Source organism: Colobus angolensis, unplaced genomic scaffold (assembly GCF_000951035.1).
Source record: "Colobus angolensis palliatus isolate OR3802 unplaced genomic scaffold, Cang.pa_1.0 Scaffold358, whole genome shotgun sequence".
NCBI classification, from domain to species: domain Eukaryota; kingdom Metazoa; phylum Chordata; class Mammalia; order Primates; family Cercopithecidae; genus Colobus; species Colobus angolensis.
The window spans coordinates 1153926-1168249 of NW_012116910.1; the positions used below are offsets into that span (position 1 = coordinate 1153926).

A 14324-nucleotide genomic window follows, 5' to 3' on the forward strand; every position below is an offset into this window, starting at 1 on the left:
GGGCATTTCCTTGCTCGAAGTCTCCTTTGCCAATAGCAGCTTTCATCCTCGTGTGTTTCTGGAACAGGCGCCCCTGTTGTGGGCCTGGCTTCCTCGCGGCTGAGGGGCTTCAGGAGCCTTGCTCAGAGCCCCAAGCCTGTTCCATGTGTCTCCACGTCAATGGACGAGACACGCCATTCCAGGATGCTCATTCAGGCCGAGAACCAGATCCAGATGCTCTCAGACCATCCGCAGTTGGCAGTGAAGTTTCTGTACACTGTGCTTTCCTTCAGATCAGATAAGTCTTTTATAATTCAGGTGTAAACGTCACTCAATGAGAGGAATGCACTGGGCTTTCACGTTGTCATCTTTTAGTGTCATCCATTAAAATATGAAGATAGCAGATGAGCTGGCACACGAACACAAATACGAATACACGGCCTATACCGCGTTACTTAGTCGTGTGTCGTAAGTGGGGTCTGGAAGGGTGGCTGGGAGAGCAGGTGAACTGCCGGGGTTTATTAGATGTGCAGGTCCCATGGAAGGCACAGCACCTCAAGGGGCCTGGAGGGGCACACAGGGGAGGCGGCTCCACAGGCAGGGCGGATAGCCGGGACCCTTGGGCAAGTCAGCGGTGGGGGAAAGACAGCAGGAGGCGTGAGGGGCTGCGTTGGTGTGTGAGGGTCACGAGGTCACGGCCCTGCCCACCACAGGTGTGTCGGTCTGCGGGGAAGTTGAGGCATCAGGGAACAGGAAGTAGTAAACGTCTGCAATGGACCTTCCCCACACAGGCCGTGCCTTTGCCCACGGTGCCAGATTACTAGGGCGGGGTGTGGTGGACGGTGTCCCTTCCACACCTGCGGTTTTCTTTGTCTTTGGGGGAGGGGAGCCTTGCTTTATAAAACACAACTGGCTGTGTTCTGTAAGGCTGCACCTCGCGTCCTGTTGGCAGCAGCTAAGCACACAAACGGGAAAGGAGTATCGCCCAACTCCACCGATGAACCCAAAGTGCCTGGCTTTGCCTGGGGGATGCTGGCAAGGTCAGGTGCGGTTCCCAGCGTTTCTTCTGCCTCTTGGGGCACATCCCTCGGTGGATCAGCGCCTGCGGCCAGCTCCTGCAGAAATAACGTCATCCAGCACTTGCATCAGCAGCCAAAGCCGGGCCTAACTGTCAGGGGCTCTGTGGACAGCTCTGCTGCTCTCGCTTTTCAGTTTCAGTATGAAAAATAGTCGCTACAAGAACTCATTTTTGCCGTAGCACCTGCTCTTCTATTTGGGCTGGTGTGCTGAGCACAGGAGCCTCATCAGCCTGACAGCAGAGGCAGCTTAACCTGAGTTTTTAGGAAGCACCGTGGGAGGGCTCCCAAAAGGGGCAGATGTCCAGCGTGCACTGTGTCTGCTTCTGTAGTTGGCCCTCCAGTGCCGTTTTCTTTCCCCTACAAAGGACGTTATGCGTAAACCAGCTGCTGGCGACTGTTAGTCTTGATCTGTGTAAACAGGAGCAAGTTGCAGATTGTTCCTTTGAAGACACCGCAAGTCACGTGTGTCAGTTACTCCTGAGAGGTTGCTAGGGCACCTGCCTCTCCATTTTTTAAGATAAGCAGAGGTTTAAAAAAAAAATAAGGAGTTTGGGGAATGAGGCCTTGCAAGTCCTTCCAGCTTCAGGATCAGCACTTGCTCTGACAGCCTTGACTTCCTGCCCTGTGGTCCGGCACTCCCGCAAATGCGCAGTGTTTCAAGAGAGGCCAGGACTGAGCCTCATGCCGATCCCATCTCATGGGAACCCTGAAGCTTCACTGCCCAACGGAGGCTCCAGCTGGGTGACTTGAAACACGCTTAAAGGGTTTATCCTTCATCCCGATGAGTTTAGTTCTGTTTTCCTCTTGGATTTCATTGATATTTCTTCATAACATCAAGGCCACGTCTTACAATTGATCATGAGGTGAGACTGAGAAATGTTCTAAGTACCTGTTGATTTTAGAACACGTCAAAGCCCTTGAAGCTGTTGCCAGCATCTGTGAAACTGGACTCACATGGCGAGGGCCCGGGGTCTCCCACGGTGGAACTGTAGTGTCCTGATCGCAGCTGGTGGGCTCCATACCTGGGCGGGACAGGCTCAAAGCAGCCAGTGTCCAGAAGGAGCTTCTGTCTCTCCCCCTTGGCAGTGACCACTCATTTTATAGAATGGATTTTCTTTAGACCAGAGTTTATTAGAAAGCCCAGGAAAATGAGAACTCGTACCCCTGTGAAATACCTGCCACACGTAGCCCTATAGAAGCCAGTTTGATGGCTGTCAGGTGTTTGGCATCAAGATCAGTCTGTTGGCCTCGGCCTCGGTAAGCCCTGCAGGCCAGGGGTCTGGAGGAAGGATGGGGTGTAGCCCGCGATAGGTGAGGCTATGGAACCCCGACGAAGGGGGCTGTGTTCAAGGAGTGATCCATGCGGAGGAGGGAAACCAGGAGGAGGTCTTGGCATACCACACTGTTTACCCATTTCCTGAAGCAGGTACAGGACCCAAGGGGTCATGGCGCCCTGTGGCCCACCATGCTTTCAGAGCAGCAGTCCCTGCAGAGACGCTGGTCCTGGAAAAGCCACCGCCTGAGTGTCCCCCAGCCAGTGTCCCACAGCCACGGCCACAATCCCCACAGCTTCCATGCTTCAAGCAGCATCTTTGTTCTCTTGTGGTTCTGGAGGCCAGAAGTCCAGACCAGATCTCCCTGGGCGGCGGCTGAGGTGTGGGCAGGCCGTGCCCTCCAGAGGCTACAGGTGCTCCGGTCCTCGCGTTCGCCACCTCGAGAGCTGTGCTCCTTGCATTCCCAGGCTCGTGGCCCCTTCTTCGCCTCACCTGACCTCTGCCTCTGTGGTCATATCCCTGATTCTCACCCCTACCCTCCGTGGTTCCATCCGCCCCAGACGATTACCCAGCATCATCTCCCGTCCAAGATCCCAAGTGTGATGGTGGCCACAGAGTCCACTCCAGTGTGTGGGTCACATCCGTGGTTCTAGGGCTGGACCCTGATGTCTGGTGGGACACGCCCACCTCTCCCTCATCCTGCCATTTCCCTTGTTGAACCTTCCGTTGTGATGTCCCAGTGGCTTTTGTACTGCTGGCTGGACTCAGCTGGTGCACTGAGAGGTGGACTCTTTTATTGTTATTTTTTTTTTGAGACAGAGTCTCGCTCTGTCACCCAGGCTGGCACTGCAACCTCCGCCTCCCAGGTTCAAGCGATTCTCCTGCCTCAGAGACCTCCCGAGTAGCTGGGATTACAAACCGCCACCACGCCCAGCTCATTTTGTATTTTTAGTAGAGACGGGATTTCACCATGTTGGCCAGGCTGGTCTTGAACTCCTGACCTCAGGTGATCTGCCCACCTCGGCCTCCCAAAGTGCTGGGATTACAGGCGTGAGTCACTGCACCCGGCTGGCAGGCACTTTTTAAAAACTTGTGACTACAGTTTCCACACAGTGTCGTAGCAGATACACCCCGTGCAGCTCAACAAGCCCTCCATGCTTCCACACTCCAGCACCGAGCACCCGAGTCAGGCTACAGACGGACCCCGGTCCCACAGGGCCCTCTCAGTGGAAACCATACAGGTGAACCCCACCCAAGGGTCACTGGATCCAAGGCCCACACTGGAGCAGTCACACTGGGAGCTCTGGTACCCAGGTTCTCGGGCTGGGCTCTGTCTGGTGTCCATCTGTGGTGTCGCAAGCGGCACTCATTTGTAACTTTCTTCCATGTGGCATTCCATGGCAGGAACCCGGGCCGTTATGGATCAAACCTTGCACATGCCTGTGCCTGCCTCTGAGGCGCAGACCCAGGGGGGACGTGGCTGTCGTGGTGCATGTGTGCTGAGCTTCAGTACACGTCACCCACGTTCTAAGGGGGCTGTGCACTCTGGCTGGGCACCGTGGCATGGGAGCCCTATGGCATCACCCCTTCTCCAGCACGCAACGCTGCTGTCTTTAATTTTAGCCACTCTGGTGGGTGTGTAGTGGAGTCTTTTTGAGGTTTAAACATGCATTTCCCTGCTGACTAGCGGTGTTGAAAACCTTTTTGTATCCTCACTGACCATCTGGGTGGCCTCTTCGTGTTTTCCGTTTCCTGTTCCTTCCAATCACACCGTGCAGAGCCGATCGTGCAGGGCTGGCTCACTGAAGCTGCCGTGACCACAGACAGAGGCTGAGAGCATTTCCTCTTCGCCTGTTGTCTAAAATCATCCCCTCAGGCACTTGTAGATGCAACTGATGAAACCGCCTAAGTCTGCGGTTTCCTTTGTGGGATTTTTTTTTCACTAGTGTTTTAATTTCTGTAAATTCTGTGATAATAATACCATGCAGATTTTCTATTTCCCCTTGAAGTTTTATTATAATATTTTGTTTATTTAAATAATTTGTCCGTTTGACCTAAAATGACAACTATCTTTTTTATTTTAGAGACAAGGTCTTACTCTGTCGTCCAGGCTGGAGTGCAGCGGTGCAATCTCAGCTCACTGCAGTCTCAGCCTCTCTGGGCACAGGTGATCCTCACACCTCAGCCTCCTGAGGAGCTGGGACTACAGGCATACACTACCACACCTGGCTAATTTTCATACTTTTAGTAGAGGTGGTTTCACCACATTGGCCAGGCTGGTCTCAAACTCCTGACCTTAAGTGGTCTGTCCACCTCAGCTCCCCAAATTGCTGGGATTACAGGCCTGAGCCACCATGCCCAGCTAATTTTTTTATCTTTTTGTAGCAATGGGGTCTTGCCGTGTTACTCAGGCTCATCTCAAACTCCTGGGCTCAAGCAATCCACCACCCACCTTGGCCAGAATGCTGGGACTACAGGTGTGCACCCACTGCACCCAGCCCAAATATCAACTGCCTTGGCATGACGTTGGCATAGCACTGTCTTGATTTACATGACACCTGTGGCAACGTCTGCTTCTCCACCCCTGTGTGAGCTTGTGGGGGTGGCCACAGCAAAGCACTGCGGCTCCAGCTTCAATAGCAGACATTGGCCAACTCCGTTCTGGAGGCCACAGTCCCAGATCAGGTGTGGGCGGGACGGGCTCCCTCTGAGGCTGCGAGGGATGCCCTATGTCAGCCTCTCCTTGGCTTGCACACAGCCGTCTTCTCTCTGTGTCTTCACATCATCTTCCCTTGATGCCCGTCTGTCTCTGTGTCCAGATTTATCCTTCTTATAAGGACACCAGTCACTGGCTTAGGGTCACCCTAATGACCCCATCTTAACTAATCACAAGTGCAAAGATCCTATTTCCAAATAAGGGCACATTCTGAAGTCTTGGGGGTTAGGACTTTAACACATAGATTTTGGGGAGGACACAGTACATCCCGTAACAACTTCTTATGAGGTTAGAGGTGGGACTTGGACCCTGGACCCAACTGAGGACTAGCTGAAACAGGGAACTAAGGACCAGCTGAAACAGGGCCCGGGTGGAAGCAGCTTTCTATAAGACATGCCCGCCAGTGTTTCCCATTGCTGTGGCAACCCCCGGACATCACCACCCCCGTCATAGCAATGACCCCAACCCAACGGTTACTACCCCTTCCCTAGAAATTTCTGCATAAACCGCCGCTTAATCTGCATATAATTAAAAGTGGTTACAAACCTAACTGCAGACCTGCCCTGAGCTGCCGCTCTCAGCAGGCCACTTATGAGGAGCCCTGCCTGGCAGGAGCAGCCCCAGGGCTGTCACACCGCCTGTGGGGAGCCCTGCTCTGGGCACACCGACTTTGGGAGCCCTACCCTCAGGAGACCTGCCCTCAGCACGCCGCCTGTGGGGAGCACTACCCCACGGGAGCAGCCCTGGGGCTGTCACACTGCCTGTGGGGAGCCCTGCCCTCAGTGTGCCGCCTGTGGGGAGCACTCCCCCACGGGAGCAGTCCTGGGGCTGTCACACTGCCTGACCTATAACCCTGCTGCTTCCATACAGCTATTTCCTTCCACCCTACTGAGGCAGGAGAATAGGGTCTGGAGGCAGGGAACCTAAGGCTGATTCACGCTGACTTGCTAGAACTAAATCAAAAGGAAAACCCCAACTTTCCGAGCTCAAGTAACCAAAGGACCAGAGGCTACTCCCTTTGCAACCCCCCCTCCTCTTTTTTCTGAGTGGCAGATGAAAAATTGAAAGTACCTCTGATTAGTCCCCTCCTGCAACCAATCAGATTGGTCTAGGGCCAGGTCTTCATTTGCATACGAATATAACACTTTAACTTCACTTCAGCCTCTGATTGGTCGCTTTCCACAACTGAGCTGACCAATTGTGGGCCAGTATTTCAATTACATAGGGCATATAGCAAGTAACCAATGGGAAACCTCTAGAGGATATTTAAACCCCCAAAATTCTGTACCTGGGCTCTTGAGCCAGTTACTTGAGCCCACTCCCACTCTGTGGACTGTACTTTTGCTTTAATAAATCTGTGCTTTTTCTTTTTTTTCATTGCTTTGTGCATTTTGTCCAATTCTTTGTTCAAAACACCAAGAACCTGGACACCCTCCACCGGTAACACTGCCACTGGCTCATCCTTGAGTTCTGCCCTGGGCGAAGCCAAGAACCCTCACCTGCTAAGCCCCACTTTGGGGCTTGCCTGTCCTGCATCACTTACGTAGTTATTTGTATCTTTATTTTTCTTGAATGATTTGTTTTTGTCATTTTCATTATTATTAGTCTTTCCTAGAAGAGTAAATGTTTAGCTTTGCTGATTCTTGATATTTTGTTTTCTCCTTCACTAATTTCTGCTCAGATCCATTGCTCGTTTCTTTGTACATTCATCGGTCTATTTTCATATTTTGTTTCGTACCTTTAGAGCTGATTAGTGAGCTCGTTAATCTTCAGCCTTGCTCTAGGAACTTTCACTTCTGGACAAAATAAAGCAACAGGAACGGGATTCGTCCTCCCATTTGACATGACAACACCACCAACAGACTAGACAAAATGTATGAAATCACAGCCCTAAAGATCCTGAACCTCAGCCAAGGAAGGTGAACCTCAAAAGGCAGGAGCCAAATGCAGCAAGCCTACAATCGCCTACCTGGGAAGACTGTCCAGGCAATGGTGCCCACCTGAGGCTGGACCTGGTCGTCTCCCTGGGGTGAGGAGATGGAGCTGGAGACCAGGGAGGCCAAGGTGGCTGAGGTCCAAGAAAGCACTGGAGGAGCGAGCTGTGTGGAGACTGGGCTTCGGGAACCTGCAGTATGCGGCTGATGGTTGATCAGCATGTGTAGCAGAAAAAGGACTGGATTACAGGAAAAGATCCAAGTAAGAACTACCCAACAGGATTGGAAGGAATGGTGTTCGCACAGGAATAGTGCCAGTTCTAATTAGCCAGAGTAGATAAGGTTCTAATTCACCAGGATTTTTTTGTTGTTGTTTTTTGTTTTATTTTTATTTTTGTTTGTTTTTGAGACAGGATCTTACTCGGTTGACCAGGCTGGAGTGCAGTGGTGCAGTCTTGACTCACTGCAACCTCTTCCTCCCAGGTTCAAGCAATTCTCCTGCCTCAACCTCCTGAGTAGCTGGGAGTACAGGTACATGCCACCATGCCTGGCTGATTTTTGTATTTTTAGTAGAGACAAGGTTTTACCATGTTGGCCAGGCTGGTCTCGAACTCCTGGCCTCAAGTGATCCACCCACCTCAGCCTCCCAAAGTGCTGGGATTACAGGCATGAGCCACCGCACCCAACCCTAATTCACCAGGTATTGACAGGAGTACTCAGTAGAGCCTGGCCTCAGAGACAGGGTCTCACTGTCACCAAGGCTGGAGTACAGGGGTGCGACCTTGGCTCACGGCAGCTATGACCTCCCTGGGCACAGGTGATCCTCTCACCTCAGCCTCCCAATTAGCTGGGACCACAGGCACTTGCCACCACAGTTGGCTAATTTTTATATTTTTTGTAGAGACAGAGTTGCACCATGTTGCCCAGGCTGGTCTCAAACTCCTGGGCTCAAGTGATCCTGATCCAGCTACCTCAGCCTCCCAAAGTGATGGGACTACAGGCGTGAGCCACCACGCCCAGCCCAAATGTCAATTATCTTGGCCTGACGACTCTTCTGAGTACTCCGGTCAATACCTTGTGAGTTAGAAATGCTCAATTCACAAGGTATTGACTGGATATTCAGAAGAGTCTGGCCTCAGTAGTGGAGAAAAACCTTCCTCACGGATCAACCCCTGCCCTGGTCCCACTTACTGGAGCCCAAGCACAGGATTCAGAAGGATCGAGTTTTTCCAAGGAATGTAACTGTTTCCCAGGAAAAACTAAACTGTATTTTTAGGAACACAAAAATATACATCACCGAACAAGAAGAAACTCACACTGCATGCATCCGTATTACCAGGCAGGTGAGGAAGTGAGGAAACAAGGCCTGCAGTGAGGAGAAAACCACCCAGAGCTGACCCGGGAACGACAGACGTGACAGAGTTAGTAGAAAAGGATATTAAAACTGTTATTAACCTTTATTCTGCATGTTCGAGCAGCTAGAACAAAGATTAAAATGTTAAGCAGAGACATGGAAGACGCAAAAGATCCTTGCCAAACTTCTACAGAAAAAAGTGTAATGTCTGAGAAGAAAAATACACTGGATTAGATCAATGGAAGATGAGGCATTGCAGAAGAAAAGATTAATGGATTTGAACACACAGCAACAAAAACTATGTGAAGTGAAATGCAGGAAAAAAAAGATAAAGAAATGAAAAGAAAAGGGCATCAGTGAGCTTCGGCAGATGTTCCATTGGCCTCACATATGTGTAAGTAGAGGCCCTGTAGGACCAGAGGCAGGGGGAAAATACTTTAAGAAATAATGTCTAAAAAATTTTCAAGTATGAGGAAAAACATAAAACCACAGATCCAAGAAGCTCAACAAAACAAAGAACAAGACACAGGAAGAAACTAAAAGTTATATCACAGTCAAATTGCTGAAAACCAGCAACAAAGAGAATATCAGAGGAAAAGAGATTAATGACAGACCAAGAAACAATGAAAACAATATAGATTTCTTGTAAGAAACAACACAATATAAAAAACATTTTATAGGCCAGGCATGGTGGCTCAAGCCTGTAATCCCAGCGCTTTGGGAGGCCGAGACGGGCAGATCACGAGGTCAGGAGATCAAGACCATCCTGGCTAACACGGTGAAACCCCGTCTCTACTAAAAAAGTACAAAAAACTAGCCGGGCGAGGTGGCGGGCGCCTGTAGTCCCAGCTACTTGGGAGGCTGAGGCAGGAGAATCGCTTGAGCCCGGGAAGTGGAGGTTGCAGTGAGCCAAGACCATGCCATTGCACTCCAGCCTGGCCAATAGAGCGAAACCCCATCTCTACTAAAAACACAAAAATTAGCTGGGTGAGGTGACACATGCCTGTAATCCCAGGTACTCAGGAGGCTGAGGCAGGAGAATCGCTTGAACCCGGGAGGCGGGATCATGCCACTGCACTGTAGCCTGGGCAACAAGAGCGAAACCCCATCTCTACTAAAAACACAAAAATTAGCTGGGTGAGGTGACACATGCCTGTAATCCCAGGTACTCAGGAGGCTAAGGCAGGAGAATCGCTTGAACTGGGAGGCAGAGGTTGCAGTGAGCCAAGATTGCACCAGTGCACTACAGAGTGACAGAGTGAAACTCCGTCTCAAAAACAAACAAACAAAATACATATATAGAGAGAACTTTTGGCTGGGCACCTTTGCAAGTCTCATGGCACATGTAAGTCTCATGGTAACTTCAAATCAAAAAACATACAACAGATACATCAAAAATAAAAACCAATAAGTTAAATCATACCACCAGAAGAAATCACCTTCACTAAAACGAACACAGGAAGGAAAGAAAGAAGGAAGAGAGGACCACAAAACAGCCAGAAAACAACAAAATAGCAGGAGTCATTCCTTACTTATCAGTAATAATGCTGGATGTAAATAGACTAAACTCTCCAATCAAAAGGCATAAGGTGGCTGAATGGATGAAAAAGCAAGACTCAATGATCTGTTGCCTACAAAAATTCACTTCACCTATAAAGGTACACATAGACTGAAAATAAAAGGATGGAAAAATATTCTGTGCAAATGCAAACCAAAAGAAGAACAGGAATAGCTATACTTACATCAGACAAAATAGATTTCAAGACAAAAAAAATAAAAAGAGACAAAGTAATTATATAATAATAAAACAAAAAGATATAACAATTATGAATTTATATGCATCCAACACTGGGACACCCAGATATATAAAGCAAATATTATTAGAGCTAAAGAGAGAGATAGATCACCATACAATAATAGCTGGAGACTTCAACACCCCACTTTTAGCATTGGACAGATCATCCAGACAGAAAATCAACCAAAAAATTGGACTTAATCTATAATATAGACCTAATGTGCCTAATTAATATTTACAGGACATTTCATCCAGTAGTTGCAGAACACGCATTTTTTTCCTCAGCACGTGGATCATTGTCAATGATAGACCATATATTAGGCCACAGAACAAGCCATTAAAAATTCAAAGAAATTGAGCCAGGCATGATGGCTTATGCTTGTAATCCCAGCACTTCGGGAGGCTGAGTTGGGAGGATCACTTGAGTACAGGAGTTTGAGACCAGCCTGGGCAAAATAGTGAGACCCTGTCTCTACAATTTTTTTTTTTTTTAATTAGCCAGGCATAGTGGTGTTTGCCTGTAGTCCCACTACTTAGGAGGCTGAAGTGGGAGGATCACTTGAACCCAAGAGTTCAAGGCTACAGTGAGCCATGATTGCAACAACGCACACCAGCCTTGGTGACAGAATGAGACCTTGTCTCAAAAAAAAAAAAAAAGATTCAAAAAAATTGAAATAATATAAAGCATATTCTCTGGCCACAATGGAATAAAACCAGAAATCAACAACAAGAGGAATTTTGAAAACTATACAAACACATGAAAATTAAATAATATACTCCTGAATGACCAGTGAGTCAATGAAGAAATTAAAAAGGAAATTGAAAAATTTGTTTAAACAAATGATAATGGAAACATAACATCCCAAAACCCATGGTATACAGCAAAAGCAGTACTAAGAAGGAGGTTTATAGCTATAAGCAGCTACATCAAAAAAAGTAGAAAAGCTGGGCACAGTGGCTCATGTCTGTAATCCTAGCACTTTGGGAGGCCAAGGCAGGCAGATCACCTGAGGTCAGGAGTTCGAAACCAGCCTAACCACCACAGAGAAACCCCATTGCTACTAAAAATACAAAATTAGCTGGGCACAGTGGCACATGCCTGTAATCCCAGCTACTCGGGAGGCTGAGGCAGGATGATTGCTTGAATCCAGGAGGCGGAGGTTGCGGTGAGCCGAGATCATGCCATTGGACTCTAGCCTGGGTAACAAGAGTGAAACCCTGTCTCAAGAAAAAAAAAAAAAAAAAGTAGAAAAACTTAAAAATACAACCTAATGATGCATCTTAAAGAACTGGAAAAGCAAGAGCAAACTAAACCCAAAATTGGTAAAAGAAAAGAAATAATAAAGATCAAAGCAGAAATAAATGAAACTGAAACAAAGATAACAATACAAAAGGTCAACAAAATTAAAAGTTGGTTTTTTGAAAAGATAAACAAAATTGACAAACCTTTGGCCAGACTAAGAAAAAAGGAAAAAAGACCCAAATAAATAAAGTCAGAGATGACAAAAGAGACATTACAACTGGATCACTAGAGGCTACTATCAGCAACTGTACACTAATCAATGGAAAAGCCTAGAAAAAACAGACAAATTCCTAGAAGCATACAACCCGCCAAGATTGAGCCATGAAGAAATCCAAAGCTCGAACAGACCAGTAACAATGGGATTAAAGCCATAATGAAAAGTATCTCAGCAAAGAGAAGCCCAGGACCCAATGGCTTCACTGCTGGATTTTACCAATCATTTAAAGAAGAATGAATTCCAATCCTACTCAAACTATTCTGAAAAATAGAGGAAGGAATACTTCCAAACTCATTCTACGTTGCCAGTATTACCCTGACTCCAAAACCAGACAAAAACACATCAAAAACAAACAAAAAAAAAACAGAAAGAAAACTACAGGCCAATATCCCTGATGAATATTGATACAAAAATCCTCAACAAAACACTAGCAAACCAAATTAAACAACACATTCAAAAGATCATTCATTGTGACCAAGTGGGATTTATTCCAGGGATGGAAGGATGGTTCAACATATGCAAATCAATCAATGTGATACATCATCCCAACAAAATGAAGGACAAAAACTATATGATTATTTCACTTTATGCAAAAAAAGCATCTGATAAAATTTAGCACCCTTCATTATAAAAACCCTCCAAAAACCAGGTATACAAGAAACATACAGGCCAGGCACAGTGGCTCACACCTGGGATCCCAGCACTCTGGGAGGCCAAAGTGGGATGATTGCTTGAGTCCAGGAGTTTGAGACTAGCCTGGGCAACATAATGAGACCTGGTCTACAAAAAAACTTTTTTAAAAAATTAGCCAGGCATGATGGCACATGCCTATAGTCCCAGCTACTCTGGAGTCTGAGGTGGGAGAATCACTTGAGCCTGGGAGGTCGAAGCTGCAGTGAGCCACGAACATGTCACTGTACTCCAGCCTGGACAACAGAACAAGATCCCATTGAATAAGAAGGAGAAGGGAGAAGGGAGGCAGAAGGAAGAAGGAAGGAGGAGGAGAAGGAGGAGGTGGAGGAGAAGTGGAAGGGGAAGGGGAAGGGAAAGAGGAAGAGGAAGAAACATATTTCAACATAATAAAAGCCCTATATGACAGACCCAGGTAGTATCATGAGGAAAACTGAAAGCCTTGCCTCTAAGATCTGGAAAATGACAAGGATGGCCACTTTCACCACTGTGATTCAACATAGAACTAAAAGTCCTAGCAAGAGCAATCAGATAAGAGAAAGAAAGAAAAGGCATCCAAATTGGAAAGGAAGAAGTCAAATTAGCCTGTTTGCAGATGATATGATGTTATATCTGGAAAAGACTTAAGACACCACTAAAAAACTATTAGAACTGAAATTTGGTACAGCAGGATACAAAATCAATGTACAAAAATCAGCAGTATTTCTATATTCCAACAGCAAACAATCTGAAAAAGAAACCAAAAAATCAATGCTATTTACGATAGCTACAAATAAAATTAAACACCTAGGAATTAACCAAAGAAGTGAAAGATCTCTACAATGAAAACTATAAAACATTGATAAAAGTAATTGAAGAGGGAACAAAACAGGAAAAGTCATTCCATGTTCATGGATTGGAAGAATAAATACTGTTAAAATGTCCATACTACCCAAAGCAATTTACAGATTCAATGCAATCCCTATTAAACTACTAATGATGTTCTTCACAGAAATAGAAGAAACAATTCTAAAATTTGTATAGAACCACACAAAAGACCCAGAATAGCCAAAGCTATCCTGAGCAAAAAGAACAAAACTGGAAGCATCACACTACCTGACTTCAAATTATACTGCAAAGCTATAGTAACCCAAACCACATGGTACTGGCATAAAAACAGATGACACATGGACCAGAGGAACAGGATAGAGAATCCAGAAACAAATCCATGCATCTACAGTGAACTCATTTTTGACAAAGGTGCCAAGAACATACTTTGGTGAAAAGATAATCTCTTCAATAAATGGTGCTGGAGGAACTGGATATCCATATGCAAAATAACAATACTAGAACTCTATCTCTTACCATATACAAAAGCAAATCAAAATGGATTCAAGACTTAAATCTAAGACCTCAAACTTTGAAACTACTAAAAGAAAACACTGGAGAAACTCCCAGGATGTTGGAGTGGGCAAGGACTTCTTGAGTAATTCCCTGCAGGCACAGGCAACCAAAGCAAAAACAGACAAATGGGATCATGTCAAGTTAAAAAGCTTCTGCACAGCAAAGGAAACAATCAACAAAGAGAAGAGACAACCCACAGAATGGGAGAAAACATCTGCAAACTATTCATCTAACTAGGAATTAATAACCAGTATATAAAAGGAGCTCAAACTACTCTATAGGAAAAACACCTAATAAGCTGATTTTTAAAAATAAGCAACAGATCTGGGTAGACATTTCTCAAAATAAGTCATACAAATGGCAACCAGGCATCTGAAAACGTGGTCAATGTCATTGATCATCAGAGAAATGCAAATCAAAACTACTATATCATCTCACCCCGGTTAAAATGGCTCTTATTCAAAAGACAGGCAATAACAAATGCCGGTGAGGATGTGGAGAAAAGGAAACCCTTGGACACTGTTGGTGGAAATGGAAATTGGTACCACTATGGAGAACAGTTTGAAAGTTCCTCAAAAAACTAAAAAATAGAGCTACCAT

The 14324-nt window shown here is 46.5% G+C and overlaps 1 protein-coding gene across 1 annotated transcript in view; it reads left to right on the top strand.

Moving 5' to 3' along the window:
* Positions 1-159: 159 nt before the first annotated feature.
* Positions 160-14324, top strand: part of TERT (telomerase reverse transcriptase) — a 53740-nt gene continuing 39575 nt past the window's right edge. Inside the window, exons 1-2 of the mRNA XM_011953144.1 lie at positions 160-258; positions 2247-2315. Coding sequence (XP_011808534.1) covers positions 160-258; positions 2247-2315 — 168 coding nt within the window. The remainder of the gene's footprint in view (positions 259-2246; positions 2316-14324) is intronic.